Source organism: Schistocerca piceifrons, chromosome 5 (genome assembly GCF_021461385.2).
Source record: "Schistocerca piceifrons isolate TAMUIC-IGC-003096 chromosome 5, iqSchPice1.1, whole genome shotgun sequence".
Classification (NCBI taxonomy): domain Eukaryota; kingdom Metazoa; phylum Arthropoda; class Insecta; order Orthoptera; family Acrididae; genus Schistocerca; species Schistocerca piceifrons.
The window spans coordinates 616,794,480-616,818,149 of NC_060142.1; the positions used below are offsets into that span (position 1 = coordinate 616,794,480).

The 23,670-nt window shown below is 41.7% G+C and overlaps 1 protein-coding gene across 1 annotated transcript in view; it reads right to left on the reverse strand.

The window, feature by feature from the left end:
* Window positions 1-23,670, reverse strand: part of LOC124798573 (zwei Ig domain protein zig-8-like) — a 212,922-nt gene that overhangs the window by 131,980 nt on the left and 57,272 nt on the right. Inside the window, exon 2 of the mRNA XM_047262035.1 lies at window positions 5,464-5,565. Within this exon, the coding sequence (XP_047117991.1) occupies window positions 5,464-5,565 (102 nt within the window). The remainder of the gene's footprint in view (window positions 1-5,463; window positions 5,566-23,670) is intronic.

Consider the following 23,670-nt stretch of genomic DNA (forward strand, 5'->3'; position numbering starts at 1 on the left):
AGGTACCGAAATCAGATACTGGACGGTAAGGTGTACCCAGGAGAAGATATCGCAATTTAGCAGTGATCAAGAGTGGACTAAAGTTTAAGGGATTAGTCAGGAAGAATCGATACGCAAAGAAGTGGGTAACGGAACTACGAAGGAATAACGAGATACCTGACAAGTTCTCCAAGGCTACAGATACAGCAATAAGGAATAGCTCAGTAAACAGTGAAGTTGAAGAGGATTGGATATCTCTAAAAAGGGCAATCACAGAAGTTGGAAAGAAAAACATAGGTACAAAGAAGATAACTGCGAAAAAGCCATGGGTAACAAACGAAATACTTCAACTTGTTGATAAAAGAAGAAAATACTAATATTGGTCAGGCAAATTCAGGAATACAGAAATACAAGTCTCTGAGTAATGAAATAAATAGGAAGTGCAGGAAAGCTAAGACTAAATGACTGCAGGAAAAATGTGAAGAAATCGAAAAAGAAATGATTGTCGGCAGAACTGAGTGTGCTTATAGGGAAGTCAAAACGCCCTTCGGTGAAATTAAAAGCAAGGGTTGTAACATAAAGAGTGCAACGGGATTTTGCTGTTACGTACAGAGGAGAGAGGGGACAGGTGGAAAAATTGCACTGAAGGCCTGTATTAGGAGGAAGATTTGTCTGGCGAGATAGGAGAAGATAAAGGAGTCGATTTAGAAGATATAGGAGAACAAAAATTTAACAGAGCTTTGGAGTGCTTAACATCAAATAAGGCAGAAGAGATAGATAACATTTCTTCAGACTTCCGAAAAGCATTGGGGGAAATAACAAAACGACTATTCACGTTGGTGTGCAGAATGTATGAGTCTGGCAACACACCATCTGACTTTCGGAAAAATATCATCTACAAAATTCCGAAGACTGCAAGAGCTGATAAGTGCCTGAATTATCGCACAATCAGCTTAAAAGCTCGTGCACCCGAGTTTCTGACAAGAATGGTATACACAAAAATGGAAAAGAAGATTGAGGATGAATTAGGTGACGATCAGTTTGGCTTTACAAGTAGTAAAGGCACCGGAGAGGCAACGCTGACTTTGCGTTTGATAATGGAGGCAAGACAAAAGAAAAATCAAGACGCCTTCATAGGCATTTTTGACTCGGAAAAAGCGTTCCACAATTGGAAATGGTGCAAAATGTTCGAGATTCTGAAAAAAAACCCGGTTAAGCTAAAGGGAGCGATATCAAATCTGTACAAGAGTCAAGAGGGAACAATAAAAGTGGACGACTAAAAACGAAGTGATCGGATTAAAAAACGTTTGAGACAGGGATGTAGTGTTTCGCCCTATTGTTCCGTCTGTACATCAAAGAAGCAACAATGGAAATAAAACAATGGATCAGGAGTGGGATTAAAATAAAGGGTGAAAGGATATCAGTGACAATATTCGCTGGTGACATTGCTATCCTGAGTGAAAGTGAAGAGAAATTACATGATCTGATGAATGGAGCGAACAACCAAATGAATACAGAAGACGGATTGAGATTAAATTGCAGAAAGTTGAAAATAATGAGAAGTCGTAGAAATGGTAACAACGAGAAACTTAACTTCGGGACTGATGGCTACTACCAAGGGAATCTCCCCAACGCAGCCCCCTCAGATTTAGATATAAGTTGGCACACTGCATAGGCCTTGAAAACCTGAACACAGATCAATCGAGAAAACAGGAAGAAGTTGTGTGGAACTATGAAGAAATAAGCAAAATATACCAACTGATTAGTCCATGCGTAAGATAGGCAACACCAAGGCTTCTGGGAGCTCAGGAGCGCCGTGGTCCCGTGGTTAGCGTGAGCAGCTGCGGATCGAAAGGTCCTTGGTTCAAGTCTTCCCTCCAGTGAAAAGTTTAATTTCTTTATTTTCGCAAAGTTATGATCTGTCCTTTCGTTCATTGACGTCTCTGTTCACTGTAATAAGTTTAGTGTTTGTGTTTTGCGACCGCACCGGTAAACTGTGCGATTAGTAGACGAAAGGACGTGCCTCTCCAATGGGAACCGAAAACATTTTATCGCAAGGTCGTAGGTCAACCGATTCCTCCACAGGAAAACGCGTCTGATATGTTCTATACGACACTGATGACTGCTTGTGCGTCACATGACAGAAATATATTGCCGACCCACCTAACTTGTACACTTGGCGAATGGGTAAAAAGATTCTTCTGCCTTACCCGATTTCGGTTTTCTTGTGGATGTGATAATCACTCCCAAAAAAGTGATGAAAACATAAGAGTTTGTCACATAAACTGAAAATAAAAAATTAAACTTTTCACTGGAAGGAAGACTTGAACCAAGGACTTCTCGTTCCGCACCTGCTCATGCTAACCACGGGACCACAGCGCTCCCGAGCTTACATCAGCCTTGATGTTGCATATCTTGCACATGGACTACTCAGTTTCTATATTTTGCTTATTATATCGTAGTTTCACACAACATCTTCCTGTTTTCTCGATTGATCTGTGTTCAGTTTTTCACGGCCTATCCACTGTGCCAACTTATAACTAAATCTGAGGGGGGTGCGATGGGGGGGGGTTCCCTTGTAAGTAGATGATGTTAAGGAGTTCTGCTACCTAGGCAGTAAAATAATCAATGACGATCGGGGCAGGGAGGACATCAAAAGCAGGCTGGCACTGCGAGAAAGGGCATTCCTGGCCAAGAGAACACTTCTAGTATCGAACATAGACATAGTTTGAGGAAGAAATGCCTGATAATGTACTCTTGGAACACAGCAATGTGTTTTAGTGAAATATGGACTGTGGGAAAAACGGAACTAAAGGGAATCGAGGCATATGAGCTGTGGTGTTACAGACGAGGGTTGAAAATTAAGTGGACTGATTAGGTAAGGAATTAGAAAGTTCTGCGCAGAATGGAAAGGGATATGCGCAAAACACTGACAAGGAGAAGGGGCAGGATGATATATCTGTTAAGATATCAGGGAATGACTTCCATGATACTGGCGAGTGCTGTAGAAGGAAGAAGTTGTAGAGGAAGACACAGATTGGAATACATCCAGCAAATAATTGTGGACGTAGGTTGCAAGCGCTACTCTGAGGTGAAGAAGTTGGCACTGGAGAGTAATTCGTAGCTGGCTGCATCAAACCAGTTAGAAGACTGATAACTCAAAAGAAAATATAATGTACATGTATTTCAAATAGAAGAGGAGGGGCCATGAGAAGTAAAGTATATTGGGATAGCTAAGACATGTCCGAATATTTAGTCTCAAGTAGCCGTTTCTTTATAGAATTTTAATTACAGATAAGAAACACACGAAATGCAGAAGTTATAAATAATGGAAGCGCAGACCTGAAGTCAATGTAAGAGGATATGAAGGACATCAAATCATCCTAAATGCGGATGCACCGTACGGAAGACCGAAATACTCTTTATAGAAACGACGTGTGACTTAAATAAGGACAAATGCGTTTCCTCCTATACTGTCAGTTCCTGTCCATAATGGCAGCAACGATTATAAAGCTATTCATAGCGATCAGTTACTTTTACAAGTCTTTCACCGTTTATATGGTACTGCCACATAATTGTAACCGCAACTGTTTCGATTAAAGTGCTATACATTTAACGTATAAACAGACCATACAAGGCTTGTCCAGATAGTAACTTCCGATCAGTCGCGAAATGGAAACTACATTGAAACACAGAAATGTTTTATTTGCGACAGTTGGATCTACCTTCAAACTACTTCACTACATAGTCGCCGTACCAGCTAGGACATCTGTCGCACAGTTATACCAACTTTCCAATATCCTCGTCGTAGAAGGCACCCGTCTGTGCTTCCCGCCAATTCTCTTCGTTCATCTATAGCTCGTTGCCTGCGCTAAAATGTTGTCTTCGTAGCCAGTAGTTAATGTGAGCAGAAACAAAACACAGAGGGAGCTAATTACCGGCTGCAGTGCGGGTGATCAAACACTTCCCATCGAAAACGCTGCAGGAGCATTTTCATTGCCCCAGCACATTGCTACCGAGAATTGTCACGAAGTAGGAGCCGTATGACAGCTCTGTAATGTGGGCTGCATAATATCAGACGAAATCTCTCACCAGGAGCTCATACTTGGCGGGAGACACTATTTTCTATGCATCTTTATGTGCTCACCATGCGCTCAGAACTGGAAAGAGAGAAGTCATGCAACCGACAGGGATACTAGAGAAATTGTCGAACACATACATGCAATGCATTATTAGATTTACACAGTGGTTTACATTTCTTGACCGATCGGAAATTACTTCCCGAATATCCCTCCTATATTTTTAGCATGGCACACTGCAGCTTCAGAATCGGATATATTGGTGTATTTATGCCCTGTACCAAAGCGATGTATCATTAACCGCGTTATATCTTTCGAAGCTGTGGCGTATTTCTATTGAAACTGTGTCATTCTCATTACTCTCGTGAAACTAATTTTCTGTATATGTTTTTGAACATTACAATTGCTCTCATGCTGAATGTATTTTCTGTGTAAGTGCTTCAGCAATTAGTTAGAACCAGCAGCACGAGGTGGAAACAGAATTCGTAGCACAGGGCAAAGTGTCACAACAAAACTAGTACTCAAGTTACGCTGAATGTATTTCGAGGCCTTTTCTCTTCGTTATAAACGCAGAATGCGAACACAAAGTCCATGGTATCTCTTACAGTAATTGGAAAAGCTTTTAGTCATTAGCGAAGGCTTGAAAGAAAGCTTCCAAAATAATTCGGTGTTTCGCCTCACTTACGATACTGAAGCTGCTAAACAGTGATACCAGTGTTCGGTGGTCAGATAATAAAGTACGACGGGCTTTTGTACTGGCTTCAACAGTCACATTTCCGTAACGGAATAGCGAATAACTCAATTACCCTGAATCAGCTGGTCGGATGCCAGGAACTTGGCAGACGTACAATAGAGCGAAGCCCAGAAATTATCAAAAGCATTGTGCTCAACTTTATTAAGGAATCCATTCAAGGAGTATAGTGATGTAACCCCTGAATTCTTCCGTCACGTCTCACTGTACATTATGGGTAGTTAGGAGAGATTTGTATTTTGTTTGTACAGCTACGACGCATAGAAAGTTTTGAGACAGTCTCGAAAAAAATGCAGAGCTTTCCGCTACGGTTGCAGTCATATATTCTACCAGGTGAGGCTGCTACAATATGTTCTCACGTAACTTTCCACTTATCTTCAATTTAAGCAAAATATTCAGGTTTACCTACAAAAAATTAGTTTATTTTCATTATATATTTGCCTAAAAATAACTTTCGACAGAACTTGTACATCTAATCGTTGTCACATCAAGTGACATTAATGGTAAAGTATTAGAAAGGAATTGAAAAAAAAATTGGATAACTATGTGTTAAAAGAATATTTCACATTCGAGTGAGATATGTTCTTATGCTGAATATCGCCAAACAAACACAGAAACAGCAGAAGTTTTGTGTTCCGAGGATGATGAACGTACCTCAGAGTGCTGCACGTGGATGGCCTGGTACCTATCGTCCCCTGTGTACGTCACCAGACCCACGGTCAGCAGGTGGTAATCCTTGCGCCTAATCCACGACACCTGAAACATGAACGTAAAATCACCATCAACTTTCACTTCATGGGGATTTCCATTTATCCTGTGACTTTACACGTTAGTATAGCCCGATCGGAGAGAATGTGCGTACTACTGTGTCACATGTGTGAAAGAATCATCGGATTCAGAAAGCAGCTACAGATTTGCTGCTCATTCAAAAACAGTCCTTAGTGTATCAAAAAACATATTTTCAATACTGCATACATGCAAAAGTGTGCCGAATTAGCGAATTTTTGTAAATTAGTCAAACTTCATACAACAATGCTACAAAAAACGAATCTGAGCTCGTACACTAAAGCGACAAATAAACTTTTACAGATACGCATATTCAAATACAGAGATACGTAAACAGCTAGAATATGGCGTTGTGGTCGGCAGCGCCTATATAAGATAAAAAGTGTTTGCCGCAATTGTTAGATCGGTTACTGCTGCTACAATGGCGGGTTATCAAGATTTAGGTGAGTTTGAACGTGGTGTTATAGTCGGCGCACGGTCGATGGGACACAACATCCCTCAGGTAGCCATCAAATGGGAATTTTCCTGTACGACCATTTCACGAGTGTACCGTGAATATCAAGAGTCAAACCGGAAAAAGATCCTGCAAGAACGGGACCAACGACGACTGAAGAGAATCGATCAGCGTGACAGAACCAGAATTCGTCCAAAAATTGCTGCTAATTTCAATATTGGGCCATGAACAATTTCCAGCGTGTGAACTATTGAACTAAACGTCATCAATATGGGATTTTCGAGCCGAAGGATCACTCGTGTATCCCTGATGACTGCAAGACACAAAACTTTACGCCTCGCCTGGGCGCATCAAAACCGACATTGGACTGTTGATGACTGGAAGCGTTATCTGGTCGGGCAAGTCTCGTTTCAAATTGTATCGAGCGGATAAACGTGTACGGTTGTGGAGACATCCTCAGGCATCCATGGATCCTGCATGTCAGTAGAGGACTGTTCAAACTGGTGGAGGGTCTGTAATGATGTGGGGTGTGTGCATCTAGATACGACTCTGACTTATGACGCGTATGCAAGCATCCTGTGTGGTCACTTGCATCCATTCACGTCCATTGTGCATTCCGACGGACTTTGACAGTTCTAGCCGGCCACTGCAAGACCCCACAAGTCCAGAATTGTTACAGAGTGGCTCCAGGAGCACTCTTCTGAGTTTAAACACTTCCGCTGGCCACCAAAATTGCCAGACGTGAACATTATTGAGCATATCTGGGACGCCTCGCAACGTGCTGTTCAGCAGAGATCTCCACCCCCGTACTCTCATGGATTTATGAACATCCCTGGAGTTTAATGGTGTCAGTTCCCTCAAGCACTATTTCAGACATTAGTCGAGTCCATGCCTCGTCGTGCTGCGCCACTTCTGCGTGCTCATGGGGGCCCTTCACGAAATTAGGGAAGTGTACCATCTTCTTTGGCCGTTCAGCGCATAAACGCCACTGAAGAGTGCTTTCATCTGACCTCAGCACCAGTACTATGGAAATCAACCGAAGCCAACGATTACAATATTTGTCATCAACAAGTTGGCAGACATTTTAAAGGTCGTTATTGAAAAACAGCAACAGCCGGTAGTATGGCAGTACGGATTTAGAGTAAGATATTGAGATATTACTGTTGTTTGAACAGGTATAGTGTAGTTCTCGTCATTCCATTTATGTTATTTGAACAAGTATTGTATTTGAAAAACAGAGCACATTACCAAAAAAACAACTGCTCCAATTGAATTAGCAGAGTGGGTTAATGCGACGCACACATTCTAATGACTGTTCTTGAACCTTTTCTATATTATTATTATTCAGTGTTATTTGGTAAGTTTATAATTAAATATTTTAAATAGTAGCTACGATAGTGAACAGTATGGTCGATATACTATTATGATCGTTACGCCAGCACGAATCCAACTATGAATTTACGAAGTGCCTGGATTAATGTTGCTGAGTAAGAAATTATGAACTGGCATACCGGGAGACAATTCTATCAGCTCATGAATTGGCGATGCGATGATACTCCTTAAACGAGTAAGTAGGATACTGAAGCAATTGGACAGTTGGAGATGAGGTGCGGCGACTAATGGTTGTAGTTTGGTGTGAGTGGCTACGATGTCGGTATATTGTAGTACAGAACATTCTACACTAACAGTTGTTATTTTTATTTTGGCAGTACTGGACGTTGGTAGTGGATTGATTATGAAATGTTTATAAACGTTTCATTGCGAAATTAGACAAACACTTTTAACTAAGCAGCTCTGCAATCATTTAGTGCTGACAGATTCATGTGAATACACTTACAGGTATCAGGTAACGAAGGAAGGAGATAAAAATGTGTACATATTTGTCAGTAAAGTAATTTACAGCCTGTCAGCTCGGGACGAAATTGTCTCTACGCGACGGTGAACCCTAATACAGAGAGCAGCTCAAAGGTTTTCGTAGGCGACCACAGATTATCGTGACACCCAATACACGAAACTGTGTTAATAAGTGGAGGAGGTATCGTATCTTTCCAGATTTCAACTCTTATAATCCAAACTAATTTCATTTTGTGCACACAAAGATGGTCTCACAAAAAAGTGAAGCATCCTGTAGAGGAGGAAGAACCTAAATAATACTTCACGGTTTGGGAGTGTTTCTAATGATTCAGTGATTATAATATCGAGCAAAGTTTCAAAACACTTGGCAGTATGAGACTGCATGGCTGAACTCCATGTGGCCTGGATGCATGCGCTGATCTGTTGAGATAGACGATCGTAAAGCCGCTGTACCTTCTCCTCGGGCAAGCCGGTCCCCAACCGTTGTATAAGACACTTGATATCCACATTATGGAATGGGAACGCAGCTGCCGTCCGAGCTGGTACGAAACATGTTCCATCGAGGACATGTCTAGGGAGGGACCTTCATGACGACTGGAGTACCTCAGTATCATGCAGACACTTCATCACGACACGAGCCATATGTAGAAGGTCTTTGTGGTGCTCAAAAATGACGCCACAGTACTGTTGCATTATAGGTGTCACTGTTTGTCTTCATTCCTCGTCAGGTTAGAGCTAACGGCTCTGGTGAGAAGTAAATTTTGCAGTCTATATTTCCGAAAACCACTACTAATTTAATGATGCGTTGTTCGTATTATACTGAATTCATACTATAAGTAAAATACTATTTGCTATTCTTCCAGGTTTTAGATCATTAATCGTCAGCAGTTCACATTCCACAGCAAGAGAAGAAATGAACTGGTACAATACGTGATCAAAAGTATCCGGACAAACCCAAAAACAAACGTTATTCATATTACGTGCATTGTGCTCCCACCTACTGTCAGGTATTCCATATCAGCGACCTCAGTAGTCATTAGACTTCGTTAGAGAGCAGAATGGGTCGCTCCCCGAAACTTACGGACTTCGAACGTGGTCAGGTGATTGAGCGTCACTTGTGTCATATATCTGTACGCGAGATTTCCACACTCCGAACCATCCCTAGGTCCACTGTTTCCGATGTGATAACAAAGTGGAAACGTGAAGGGACACGTACAGCACAAAAGCGTACAGGCCGATTTCGTCTGTTGACTGACGGAGAGGTTGGACAGCTGAAGAGAGTCGTAATGTGTGATAGGCAGAGATCTATCCAGACCATCACACAGGAATTCCAAACTGCATCAGGATCCACTGTAAGTACTACGACAGTGAGGCGGGAGGTGAGAAAACGGATGTCATGGTCGAGCGGCTGCTCATAAGCCGCACATCACGCCGGTAGATGCCAAACGACGCCTCGCTTGGTAAAAGGAGCGTAAACGTTTGACGATTGAGCAGCGTAAAAACGTTGTGGTGAATGATGAAACACGGTACACAATGTGGTGATCCGATGGCAGGGTGTGGGTATGCCAAATGCCAGGTGAACGTCATCTGCCAGCGTGTGTAGTCCTAGCAGTAAAATACGGAGGCGGTGATGTTATGGTGTGGTCGTGTTTTCCATGGAGGGGGCTTGCACCCCTTGTTGTTTTGCGTGTCACTATCACAGAAGAGGCCTACATTGATGTTTTAAGCACCTTATTGCTTCCCACTGTTGAAGACGCCGATTGTTTCTTTCAACAACATCGAGCACCTGTTCATAAGGCACGGCCGTTGGCGGAGTGATTACACGACAATAGCATCGCTGTAATTTATTGCCTTGCACAGAGTCCTCACCCGAACCCTATGGAACACCTTTGGAATATTTTGGAACCCCGACTTATTGCCAGGCCTCACCGACTGTCATTTTTAAATCCAGCATTACCGCCACGAGCTTGTAAGTCGTTTTCAGCCACATGTCTGGCTACTTTTGATTGCATATTGTATGTGTAAGCGAATCTGCAAGGAGGAAAGAGATTACATTGTTGAAGTACCATCAAGTCGCCTTATGGCAGAGAATGACATCAAGTGCGTATGAGTCCTTTGTAATAACACTTCTATGTTCACCTGTTGAGTGCAGCCTGGACTATAATGCATTAGCTCTTCCATAATTTTATACTAATATGGTATCCAGTATTCATGAATTCCTTTTACTAAAATATAATTCTGTGAAAGATGTTGATCAGCAATTTATATAGTCGACCTTTCTCCAAATTAAACAAACACATAATGATTGAAAATTAACTCTAACTGCTGTTTGTTTTTTAACGTTCTACACTTTTTTTATTTATGTATGGGTTTTGATTATGCTAACTAGCGAATTTGGTTTGCAGAGTAACTTTCCGTGTTGAGCTTATGATGAAGTTGCTGCCGAAGAAGATTAAATGTGTTTCGTCAATCATATTTCCTCACAGCATGTGCACTCTTTCTGTGTCTTATATCTGTCACAGCTAGGGAAAGCGGGGTTGCCACACAGCGAGTAAGTGTGGCAACGCTGTGGGAGAGAGCAGTGTCACTGGCCGCGACTGCACTACGCCGTGGCAGTCTGCAGCGGGCTACAGGATTGGACACGGTCCGGGGCCTCATTCACCAGAAACAGCCTGTAATCTGAATGCAAATGTCCTCCGCCGCCGGAAGAGGGGCGTACAGTGCTGGGAAAAAGGGCGGAAATGTCACTACCGTCCCATTCTTTGTGGGCCTGAAATTTCCAGCAGGTTGAGCTCTTTGCAGAGCAAATGAAATCGTGCAGGCTTGTACTCTAATACGGTGGGCAAAATACAGAATGTCTAATGAGAAAGCCTTCAATATGCCGATTTAAGTACATATCAGGCGTACCGTCCTTGTTTATTTAACTAAATGCAGTGTTTCTAGAGGGAAGTGGCTGTTACAGAAATTCTCTTTACCCGTCCAAAGCTGTGGAGCTTAAAAATGCATGAAATACTCGTCGGCCTAATAGAGGATGGGGATCTATGTGGCTCAATTACCTGAAAAATATCTCCTCCTTATATAGATCAACCACCTTGACAATGTTGGAAAGAACATAGTACTAACAAAGAAATTTTCAAGGAATCGCTTTAATTGAGCACTAATAATTTTTTTAAAGGTTAGTCAATTAAGTAATTACAAATTTTGATAATCCCTTTACTGTTCAACTGAATTTGCTAACTCACAATAACATGTCATCCCCATTGTTGTTTCTCCAATCACGGTTATTCAATTTAGGTTACACGATGAGTGTTATGGATAACCTGATATACCGTAACCATAGAACTTCATCTGTCTCTTGGAAACAAGAGCAAATATGCTAATGATGATGATAAGCAGTTGCCGGCCGGGGTAGCCGTGCGGTTCTAGGCACTCCAGTCTGGAACCGCGCGACCGCTACGGTCGCAGGTTCGAATCCTGCTTCGGGCATGGATGTGTGTAATGTCCTTAGGTTAATTAGGTTTAAGTAGTTCTATGTTCTAGGGGACTGATGAGCTCAGATGTTAAGTCCTATAGTGCTTAGAGCCATTTGAACCATGATTAGTAGTTAGTAAGGAAATATTAATATGTTTGTGAGCAACTGTATGACACCCTTTTGTAACCATTTCAGTTACTTCAGTTACTTCGAAAACGATATAGCGAAGATTATGTTATACAACGAATAAAGCTGTCGGATTCGATCTTCCCCTTGTGAGGATGTTTCAGTAGGATATGGTGATTCTGATAACAAGTATCGAGAGTCGAATGACCTTCTGCTAACAACGTTTTGCTGACAACATCCTATTGTAGAATTTCATAGTTGTGTTTTCCACTTTGTTTTACTACAAGTTACATTGTGTTGTCTATGAGATAATAAACAGATGTATCACATACATTTCATGAAACTGAGAACAGTATAAAGTGCTGCTGTGTCTCCGCCAGGCCGGCCGTTGTCGCCCAGCGGTTCTAGGCGCTTCAGTCCGGAGCCGCGCTGCTGCTAGGGTCGCAGGTTCGAATCCTGCCTCGGGCATGGATGTGTGTGATGTCTTTAGGTTAGATAGGTTTAAGAATTTCTAAGTCTAGGGGACTGATGACCTTAGAAGTTAAGTCCCATAGTGCTAAGAGCCATTTTATTAGTAAGCTGCCATTAGTTATTCGGGCACCTCAAAATAGCGCTATACAAAACTGGCGACTAGCCAAGTGTGGTGCGCATGGGCCATAGATGACTGGGGTAAACGATGGTACAAATGGTTCAAATGGCTCTGAGCACTATGGGACTTGACTGCTGAGGTCATCAGTCCCCTAGAACTTAGAACATCTTAAACCTAACTAACGTAAGGACTTCACACACATCCATGCCCGAGGCAGGACTCTATCCTGCGACCGTAGCGGTCGCGCGGTTCCAGACTGTAGCGCCTAGAACCACTCGGTCACACCATCCGGCAGGGGTGAGCGATGGCTGCGGAGATATACAGGATGTAAAATTTAAGTTCACAAACCAGAATAACTCGAAAATTAAGCTTCACACGAAAAAAATGTGTAGAATCCAAAGTTGATTATTTTCGAGTGGGACATCTGCTGGTGCTAAAATTAGTGTGCCAGCCCGCCCCCTGGGGGAGGGGCGGGAGTCAACTTTAAAATTTTAAATGGGAACCCCCATTTATTATTGCAGAATCAGATTCTACATAAAAAACTACATACATTTGGTCTAAAGTATTTGTTTTGATTCTTGGTAGTTGGCACTGTAATTCGAGAAAATCCATGTTTTCATCTTGCGTGGAAAATGGTTACGCATAGGTAAAAAAATACTTATTTATTTCGTAAACTTTGATTCGCTAAAACTAAAACTCTCCCTTTCTCCCCATAGGGTGGGGTCTGAGAGAGATGAATTATAGTTTTACAAATGGTGGCATAATTATTAATTTTTTGTGCATATTCGGATAAGTTTTGTTTGGGTCAACATTTGTAAAACTCTAATTCCTCTCTTTCAAACCCCACCCTATGTGGAGAGAGGGAGAGTTTTAGTTTTAATGAATCAAAATTTACGACGTAAACAAATATTTTTATTTATCTGTAACAATTTTCCAAGCAAAAATGAGTACAAAAATTTTATTGAATTAAAACTCACCCACCAAGAACCAAAATAAATATTTAAGACAAAATGTACGCAGTTTTTTATGTAGAATCTGATTCTGCAGTAAAGAATTAAGGTTCACATTTGAAATTTTAAAGTTACCTCTCGCCCCACCCACAGGGGCTGTGGTAGTGGGCTAATTTTAGCACTAGCAGATGTCCCCCTCGAAAATAATCATCTTTGGAGTCTACACATTTTTTCGTGTGAAGCTTATTTTTCTAGTTATTCTCGTTTGTCAAGTTCAAATTTACACACTTTATATGGGCGAATAGACGGGCAGCTGTCGAGTAAGTGACTGCCAACTTGAATGAAGGGGCTACCAAGTGCCTCCGCAACGATTGTGCAGCGAACGCTGCTGTGTATGGACCTACGCAGCAGGTGCCTGGATCACGCACTCATGGAGACTGCTGTTCACTGGTGACGAGGGCTGATTTTGCACATCAGTACCGCACCTGGACTTACATGAGTGGATACAGGTGACCTTCCGGGTATAATGAACTGTCGTGTGGCTAGGGCCTCCCGTCTGGTGGACCGGTCGCCTGGTGCAAGTATTTTTAGTTGACGCCCCTTCAACGGCTTGTTCGTCGATGGGGAGGAGATGATGAAGACAAAACAACACCCAGTCACTGAGTGGAGAAAATCTTCGACGCTGCCCGGAATCGAACCCGGGCCACTTTGCGTGGTATTCCGTCGCGCTGACAGCTCAGCTATCGAGGCGGACGCTTTCCGAATGAATCACGTTTTATGTTCCATCGAACAAATGGCCATTAGTGCGTACAGCGTGAAAGGTCGGAAAGCAAACAAAGAGCTATGCTCTGGGGAATGTTTTCGTCAAATTTTCTGGGTTACTTCGTCACTCGGTGAATGGATCACCAAAAGTATGCGTCCATCCTTGGGGACTATGTACACCACTGCATACGGTTTCTTTTTCCTTAGTATGATGGTATCTGCCAGCAGGACAATGAAGTGTGTCACACAGCTCGGAGTCTATATTCGTCGTTTGAAAAGCACCAGGTTGAGTTCCAGTGGTCACCAAATTGGCCGATTTAAACCAAATCGAGAATCTGTGTGTACATCACGGTCGATCTTTTCGGGCCATGGATCTTCAGCCGAGAAACCTAGCACAGATGGACACTGCTCTTAAGTCAGCATAGCTCCACATCTCTTTCGTTACCTTCTATTAACTTCAACTGGGCACGACGCTGGAGTCAGCATGGTTCCATATCTCTTTCAGTACCCTCCACAAACTCACTGACTCCCTTCTTGCCCGGTGAATTCGTCCACGCTGAAAAAGGCGGTTCGCTTTTGACAGGTGGATCCTTTAATGTAACTCGACAGTGAATTTCGCGGAATGATGTTCATACGCCGAGCGCATCATTTAAAGGGTCGCACACTGGCACTCCACCAGTTATTGCAGTTCTCTTCAGTTCCAGGAACCACTCAGTTAGCGCGCAGCTTTCGTCAACAGTCAACGCCTCAGTTCTCAACAGTAGCCAGCAAGTTATCTTCAGTGACGATCCGTCAAGTCGTCCCACAGTTTACGCCGAGTCTCAAATATTCTTTAAGTGACAGTCAAAGTAGTGTCTGCTATTTGAGAGATTAAACTTAAATTCTCTGAAGATCAATCTGATAATTAGAAATCATTTAATGTGTTTGTTTAGATTAGCTTCATCACTGTCACACCTTCCTGCAAAGCAAAACGTAATTTTTTTCTGATTATATATCCTTTTCATAAATGGTTGTTATTTTATTCACGTGCGCCACTAGCTAGTTTGTTTTAGAGACATAGGCCTGTGAAGAGGAGGTAGCAAGCTTTCAAGCAGGTCACTTCTATTTAGCTACGAATATATGTTGTGGGTATCGCTTTGGCATGTAACAAAGGTTTGCATAAGATGTAATGGCAGTAAGGTAAAACGAGAAACTGTCAATACATATAATGTTGACGATGGAGAAAAAAAAACCACTGCCAGTACCATTAACGGAGACGCGGGAAAGAAATGCCTTGGCGGCAAAGAAAACCAATCACAACTGGTGACGTAAGCCGAGAGAGCTGGGGCAGTGGCCAGCACGCTGGACTCGCGTTCTGTGGGACGGTAGTTCAAATCCACCTCCATCCAACCAGATGTCCGTTTTCCGCTAATTTCTAAACCACTCCATGAAAATTCCAAGACTGTTCCTCTGAAAAGTCATAGCCTATTCCATTCCACATCAGTAACAGACCAAAAAATACAAAAGAAGGATGTCAGCTTGCGCTCTATCTCTAGTGATGTCGTTCTCGAAGGGACATTAAACCCTGATCTTTCTTCTTTCATCTTCCTTGGATACGAAATTTCCAAGGATTTCAGACAGGGAATAAATCTAGCGCAAGTGAATTGCACGTTTTTATGTGGCGACACTTTTCTCTTTACTGTATGGCCTGAATTTATCATTAAAGACTGTTAATCACTTTGCTTTCGAGAAATATTTAAGCGAATCTTGTAAACTGTTCTTATTTATATTTCTAAGACATTTGGAATCAGAAGTGCTGCAGCTGATGATGCTGCTGCTGCTCCAACTACTTTCAGCAGCCCAAGAGCTACTTCTTATCCGTCCGGCCAAACTAGAAGATGAGAAGGAATTTGACTAAAGCCTCTCAAGACGCCACCGCTACCATTTCCAGAGTTTGACAGAAATCTTAAAGCCTGACCAAATTGTATTTCCAGAACTGAATGTTTCGTCAATAGTGATTTAGAGAGCAAAGCGTCTCTTGTTGTTACTGATGGTACTGATGTCTTTCAAAAAGTAGAAACCTCTGTCCGAAAGCTGACCCAGTAATTCTGTCCTATTCTCTTATTTAGAAACTAAAGATAATTTAGAGTCAAATTTTGATGTTCTAATACGCCAGGAACTAGCAGGTGTGAGTTTTTCCAATGTTTTAAGAAACCAAATCAATATTACAAAGAGCTGACAGCGCAATCGCAGGGCTTAACTGTTGTTGTTGTGATCTACAGTCCGAACACCGGTTTGATGCAGCTCCCCATGCTACTCTATGCTGTGAAAACCTCTTCGTCTCCGAATAACTGCTCCCAATTACATCCATCTGTATCTGCGTACTGCATTCATCTACTGGTATTCCTCTACGATTTTTATCACCCACGCTTCCCTTCAATACTAATTTGGCGATCCTTTGATGTCTCACAATGCGTCCTATCAACCGATCCAATTTTCTACTCAGCTTCTGCCACAGATATCTCGTCTCCCCAGACCTACTCAGTACCTCCTCATTAGTTACGTGATCTACCCATCCAATCTTCAGCATTCTTCCGAAGCTCTATTTGTTTCAAAATCTTCTGTTCTTGTCTAAACTATTTATCGTCCATGTGTCACTCTCATAAAAGGCTGTACATCACACAAATACTTACAGACGAGAATTCCTAATACCTAAATCTACATTCGATGTTAACAAATTTCTCTTCTTTAGAAAGTCTTTTGTTGCCATTACTTTTTATATCCTCTCTACTTCGGCCATCATCAATTACTTTGCTGCCAAAATAATAAAACTCATCTGCTACTTTAAGTTTATCGTGGTCCTAATGCAATTGCCTCAGCATCACCTTATTTAATTCGTCTGTATGAAATTATCTTTGCTGTGCTTTTGTTGATGTTCGTCATATAAACTCCTTTCAAGAAACTGTCCGTTACGTTCAACAGCTCATCCAAGATATACAATGCCGTCGGCAAACCTTAAAGTTTTTGCTCCTTGTCTGTGAGCTTTAATTACTTCTCCATTTCTGTTGTTTTCCTTCATTGCTTGTTCAATGCACAGATTGAATAACATCGGCGATAGGCTATAACCTAGTCACATTCCCTTCTCAATCACTGCTTCGTTTTGGTGCCTGTCGACTCTTTAAATAGCCGTGTGCTTTCTGTACAACTCGTAAATACCCTTTCCCTACCTGTCTTTTAGTCGTGCTATCTTCGAAATTTCAAAGAGCATTTTCCAGTAAACATTGTCAAAAGGTCTACAAATGCTATAAAGTAAGTTCATCTTTTCGTAACCTATCTTCTAAGATGCTAGAGACTGTAATTTTCGTTTCGATAATGGTACATGCAGGTCCTCTTTTTCCATGTATGCTGATCATTCACTCGGCTAACAGTAAATTAAAAACGACCTGATTAGCTTACCTAATCCGTCTTTCCTAGACTGTCTGCATTATAAACGTTGTATCTGTCCTTTGGACATGTCCGAAAGATCAGACACCACAGATATAATCAAGGCGAGGACCAACATTGATCGCCTCATTGCGGATGTACACTAAGATCAAACTGTTACGGGAAGTGGCTAAATGCTGCGGGTAATGAGGATAAGTTACTGCGTGGATAAGTTGAGAAATGGATAAATTCTTTCACGTCACGTCTGTAGTCACAAATTCTTAAGTTCATAGACAACCGGTTTAAGTCAGCACTGATCATCTTCAGATGTGTTTTGTAGAAGCATGTCCTAATATACTGGAGCAATAGTGGCATCGTCTAATGCTAAACACAAAATCAGCGTCGGCATCGTCAAACACATATAAATAAAAGTAAACACGAGAGTCATTTTGCCATTAGCACTAGTGTTCAAACCATTGACGTCTGACGGGAGGCGTTCAGGGTGGTCCGTGCAGTTCTACGATAATTGTGTCCGGATGGGGCAGTGGTCGGCGTATCGGCCTAATAAGCATAAAACGCGGTTTCGAATCCCTGCCCAGTGCTCATTTTCATCGATCTCCATTGATTTAGATCAATCCTCACTAGCAACTAATAACATTAATTCGTTTTTGTCTTGTCTGCCATTACCCTGGGCACAGAAGCAGTGACAAATGTTCTGCTGATGCTCTCTAGGGCGCGGGTGACCCCATATTTACGCTGCAGAGGCTGCTGAAACGAGCACGCGATGCGCGCGGCCGCACCAAGAAATCACAGGACATCAAAAAACCACGACACAGTCTGTATTCTGTAAATAGAATTTTAATGCTAAAGTACAGTTTTGTACATGTTGTGGTGTTACCCAGCAGCGAGAAAATAGTTCCTTCGAAACACACAGTGCGTTGTTTCAAGTCATTACATACATCAGAGGTAACACCAAACTAATTTTCTTTCTTTCTTGGGGCCTTGATCCCGCTTCACGTGGGGCGGGCAGTGTTACTATTGATTTGACAGTGTTAGTTGCTGAGGGTGGCCAGATGCCCTTCCTGCTGCCACCTTAAGCCCACCGGGAGGGAATTAGTGTACACCAGCTGTCTGCATCCAGTATAAACCATGGAATAGTGCGAACGTTTCCAAATGTCTGCGAGTTGTATAACTGAGGCGGAACGTGGGGACCAGCCCGGTATTCATCTAGTGGGATGAGGAAAACCGCCTAAAAACCACATGCAGACTGGCCAGCACACTGGCCCTTGTCGTTAATCCGCTACGTGGATACGATCTGGGGCCGGGAAATCCACCCGAGTCTAGGATGCTGCACATTAGTGCTCTTGGCTACCCTGGCAGGTAAGTAACACTATCCAAATACTGCAACACATTTAGACTCTCTACTGTACAAAACTGATTTAGAATAACGATCAAAGGGACGCTCACAACGAACATGTACGAATAAATAATCATTCAAAGTCACAAGGAAGGCTGAACGCGGTCCTTTCAGTAAATGACAAGGTTCGCCTATAAAGGTCATTAAAATTTCCGGCTGGTACAGGCTCGTCACATTCTGTAATTATTGTAAAAGCGTACAACATTAAGTATCACCGAGAGTAAATGAATTTCAGTGTTCGCTATTCAGTTACAGTGACCAACAGATTCCTGTAAAAAGCCAATTTGTTATAGATGTTGCATAGAAGTTATTTACCAGATAGGCCACATCGGCTGCTATATTATCTAAGAAAGCAACCAATTTATTGTGGTTTAATAACTTCAATACAATTGACTTAACTTTTATGAGAAAACGAATCAGATCACATGGGTTCTCCAGCTGAAAAGTTCCACGCACTGTTGCAGAAATATCATAACATTTTCTTCCGCAGCCACAGTTAGTGTTAAAGATTTCCTGGCATACACCGCTGAATGCTCTGCGGAGCTGTTTTTGGGATCTATGTACGTCGACGTTAAAGTTTGTGTCGCAGTGCCGTGTGGAACGTCTGTACACAAGGCAGTGTCACTGACTGGAATAGAATTGTCTTCAGTGATAAGTCTCGCTTCGATGTGAGACCTGATGGCCTGCGAGGACGTAAGGCGTGATGATCTTGGGGTACCATTTATTTTCATACCAGGATCCCTTTCGTTTTCATCAGTGGCACCCTTCCAGTACAGCGGTACGTCGACGATGTTCTACTCTCCCTTTTGTTGCCCTTCATGGCAAGCGTTCCTGCGTTTATATTTCAGCAAGATAATTCGCGCCTGCACAGGGCGAAAGTTTCTATTACTTGTCTTCGTGATTGCCAAATCCTATCCTGGCCAGAAAGGTCACCGATTTTCCATCCCACCCACGTTTGGGGAATTATCGGCAGGGCCCTCCAACCATCTCGGAATTTTAAACATCTGACAGGATGACAGGACAGAATTTTGCACGAAACCGCTTAGGAGGACATCCTACAACTCTAACAATCAATGCAAAGTCAAATAACTGCTTCAATGAGGGCCACGGGTAGGCCAACGACTTCCTTGTTTCATTTGCGACTCACGTTCTCCTGAATGAGCCATTCTATTTTTCTGATATTGTAATCATTTGTTTGTCGGCCGATGTGCATCACGTCTACCGATTTTCATCGCATTCGGATAATTCCTTCGTGGTGCGTCTTTTTTGTCTTAGAGTGTACATGGTATGAAATAATATAGGCTGCTTCTGTAACGTAACCTCCACGTACCCCCATTTATTCAACAAATGTTTGTTAAAACCCTTATCCAAGGTAACTAAAACCAACTCCTGTATTTAATAAAGAGAATCCATGTGAAAATTAGCCATCCTATTTCTCACCACTCATATGCAGCGCCTCTCACATAAGCCCAATCAGTGCACTGGTGGAAAGTTTCATCAGTTTCCATGGAATCAGCCACCGATTCATCTATTTTTTAACACGTCAATCTTTTATTACGACGGTACAGATATTTGTGGTACAACAAAGTGCTCATCGTTCGAGTTGCTGAATTTTCATTCGTCTCGACTTCTTCTGATATTGAGAATGTTCACCTCAGTTATCAGAGTTTTGTATAGGCCTAAGATTGGCTTAAAACTGTATAGTGACGTAGTCACGATGGTGAAAAGAAATGAAAATACAAATAACCAAATATTTAATCAAAATTCAGCGCTTTATCTGCAAGACATCACGATGCAAACTATCAACCAATAAAAAGATGGCTAAAGGATTGTCAGAAAAATAACTTGTACAAAAAGCAACCCAATTTCAGTGCAACAGCAGCTGAAGAATGCACAGGGGGATATGTTCCCTTCCATCATGCAAAGTTGCTTAATAGCTATGGTAGAAAAATCTCTAGGGTCAATTAACTTGCGTGTAGTGTTAATGCTACCACTTCTAGGAAGGGAGGAGCTATGCCAGCCCGGATTGAGTCCGCTCGGCTGATTAACGACGGCGGGTGGGTGTGCCAGATAGACTGGATGTAGTTTTTAGGTGGCTTCCCACATCCCACTAGGTGAATATCAGGGTGGGTCACATGTTCCGCCTCATATATACGCTACGCAAACCTTTAAAAGACTTTCTCACACTTGCATGCAAAGCGGTTGGGTACATAGCTTCTGTGCTGAGGGATGAATATCAGACAGATTAATTTCGCTGTTTGGTCTCCCTAAAGACTTACTCAGTATCAGCAGTTTGTACAGATAAGTTTGTTATTTAAGGACGCTATGTCGAAAAGTTCATTGTGATCGTAGAATTCGATTCTGTGATGAAAGTGTAAACATATATGCCTAGCTCTCCCAGTACTACGAAAGCGTTAATACAATACATATAATATTTCTTCTTCTTGAAAAGTACATAAATCTGCGTATTCATGCCAGACATCTTTATGCACATAATGGTTCGTATTGTTCGTGTAAAGAAGATGAAAATTCGTTCGAACGGAGTACATTTTCTTTTGTGTTTTCTATTTCGTAAGTTTATTGAACTAGTTGCGCAGAGTAATCAACAGAAATGTTGCGTGCATTATCAGTAAAGGGAAATAAACTTGAAATTTACGCAGAATTCATCATAAAGGAAGAATGAAACTTAGGAAACTTTTTAACAACAAATTTGAGGGGAAGTAAAGTCAGAATAACTGCAGCGGTGATTGCGGGGGGGGGGGGGGGTGGAGGTGGCGGTAGGAGTCCAGATGTAGACGCTGTCGCTGTCTGCGTTATAATCACTCAAAGTGCCAACAATATTTCTTAGATTATTTTGTGCAAGAATGATATGGAAATGAATGCGAACAGGATAATGTTTGCCCCACCTCCGTAGGTGATACATCACGCCGCAGGCACTCGCAAAAATGTACTATCATATCCGTCAGACAAGTACGCCGTGAAATTAATGTTGACAGAATTTCTTGATAAACATTTCACAAGATATGATGTAGTGTTCAAACAAAACTAGTGCTCCTACAAAACTAATGGCAGTGTAAAATCGATTATGAACGAACACAACTGCTACTAATGATCACACCTCTCCTTTCGTCTTGATACAAAAATCAATCTGAAAACCACTACCGAAAAATGTTTTCTTAAGTACATGAGTGAAAAATGCATTTTCTGTTGTGATTACCTAGTGACATCAAATGATGCCAATAAGTAGCTGCATTACATGACTGCTGATGTTCTACGTCTCCTTGATGCTGGAAATCAGAATTATATCTGGAAGGGGATTTGGGGGGAAGGGGGGGGAGGTGTCAGAGAGAAGAATGAAAGATGGAAAGATGAAAAGATGACACGAAGAAGAGATAAACCTAAAAGACAGGGGACTCGTTTGTAAACCAGTTTCCAGTAAAAAGGTTCCTGTCAGCAAAGTAATTAATTTAAGACAGAGCGAAACACAAGCTGCTAAAGATAATTCAGTTTTTACATGATAATCGATAAACATAAATATTAAAGTAAAAAGAACACAGGAATGTACACTAAATTTTATGAAATCCTCTCCTCACAAAGTTCCACGTGTTACAGTTCCTGGTGACAGCGATTGTAATCAAAACCGTAACTTTATCTTAAGTAATATCAAATAATAGAGCGCTCCAGATTTTACCGTAAATATGTAAATGGAATTATGATGATCACCCTTTTCCTATTGTGTTGCGGTGTCTTTGTCAACGTTTCATTTTGCTTGTTGTTGTTGTGGTCTTCAGTCCTGAGACTGGTTTGATGCAGCTCTCCATGCTACTCTATCCTGTGCAAGCTTTTTCATCTCCCAGTACTTACTGCAACCTACATCCTTCTGAATCTGCTTAGTGTATTCATCTCTTGGTCTCCCTCTACGATTTTTACCCTCCACGCTGCCCTCCAATACTAAATTGGTGATCCCTTGATGCCTCAGAACATGTCCTACCAACCGATCCCTTCTTCTGGTCAAGTTGTGCCACAAACTTCTCTTCTCCCCAATCCTATTCAATACTTCCTCATTAGTTATGTGATCTACCCATCTAATCTTCAGCATTCTTCTGTAGCACCACATTTCGAAAGCTTCTATTCTCTTCTTGTCCAAACTATTTATCGTCCATGTTTCACTTCCATACATGGCTACACTCCATACGAATACTTTCAGAAATGACTTCCCGACACTTAAATCAATACTGGATGTTAACAAAGAATTTTGCTTAGCGGCTAAATAAACTAATGCTGTTTCCTATTGACTGGAAAATTCTTATACAGACAACATGCCAAACAAAAATATACCAGAGAGACAGAACAAAATTAAGACAAGTCGATGAGGCGAGGGCATATATGTACCATTTAAGCCCAGATTGAAGAGGATTTTTGTTACACGAAGTTACCTGTATCCAGAAAATTACATACAGATAGTAGATAATTTGAGCTGAGGTACCTGCCTTCGTACCTGAAACCAAAACGTAAATGCAAAACAAAATTCGTACTAAAGAGAACTGAACCAGCTTAAAAAAAGCTTTCTTTATATCACTATCTACAGTTGATAAACATTTGACAGTAGTAATTTTTTGTAAAAAGAATTGTACAATTTTATTTGTTTTCTACGTGTTTCGCTACTGTCTCCCATGTTCACAAGGGGAGATAATGTACGTCAACTGGTTGAAAATACATTTCTGCCAAATTCGGCAACATCAAGTATAAAATACGACTAATTATCGTGATAATTGTTTCAGTGAATTTACACTGAAGTAGATTCACACAATGGAAGTGTGGTAAAACAGATACACCTAATCAAAGATAACTACACTACTGGCCATTAAAATCGCTGCACCATGAAGATGACGTACTGCAGACGTGAAATTTAACCGACAGGAAGAAGATGCTGTGATATGCAAATGACTAGCTTTTCAGAGCATTCACACAAGGTTGGCGCCGGTGGCGACACCTACAACGTGCTGACATGAGGAAAGTTTCCAACCGATTTCTCATACACAAACAGCA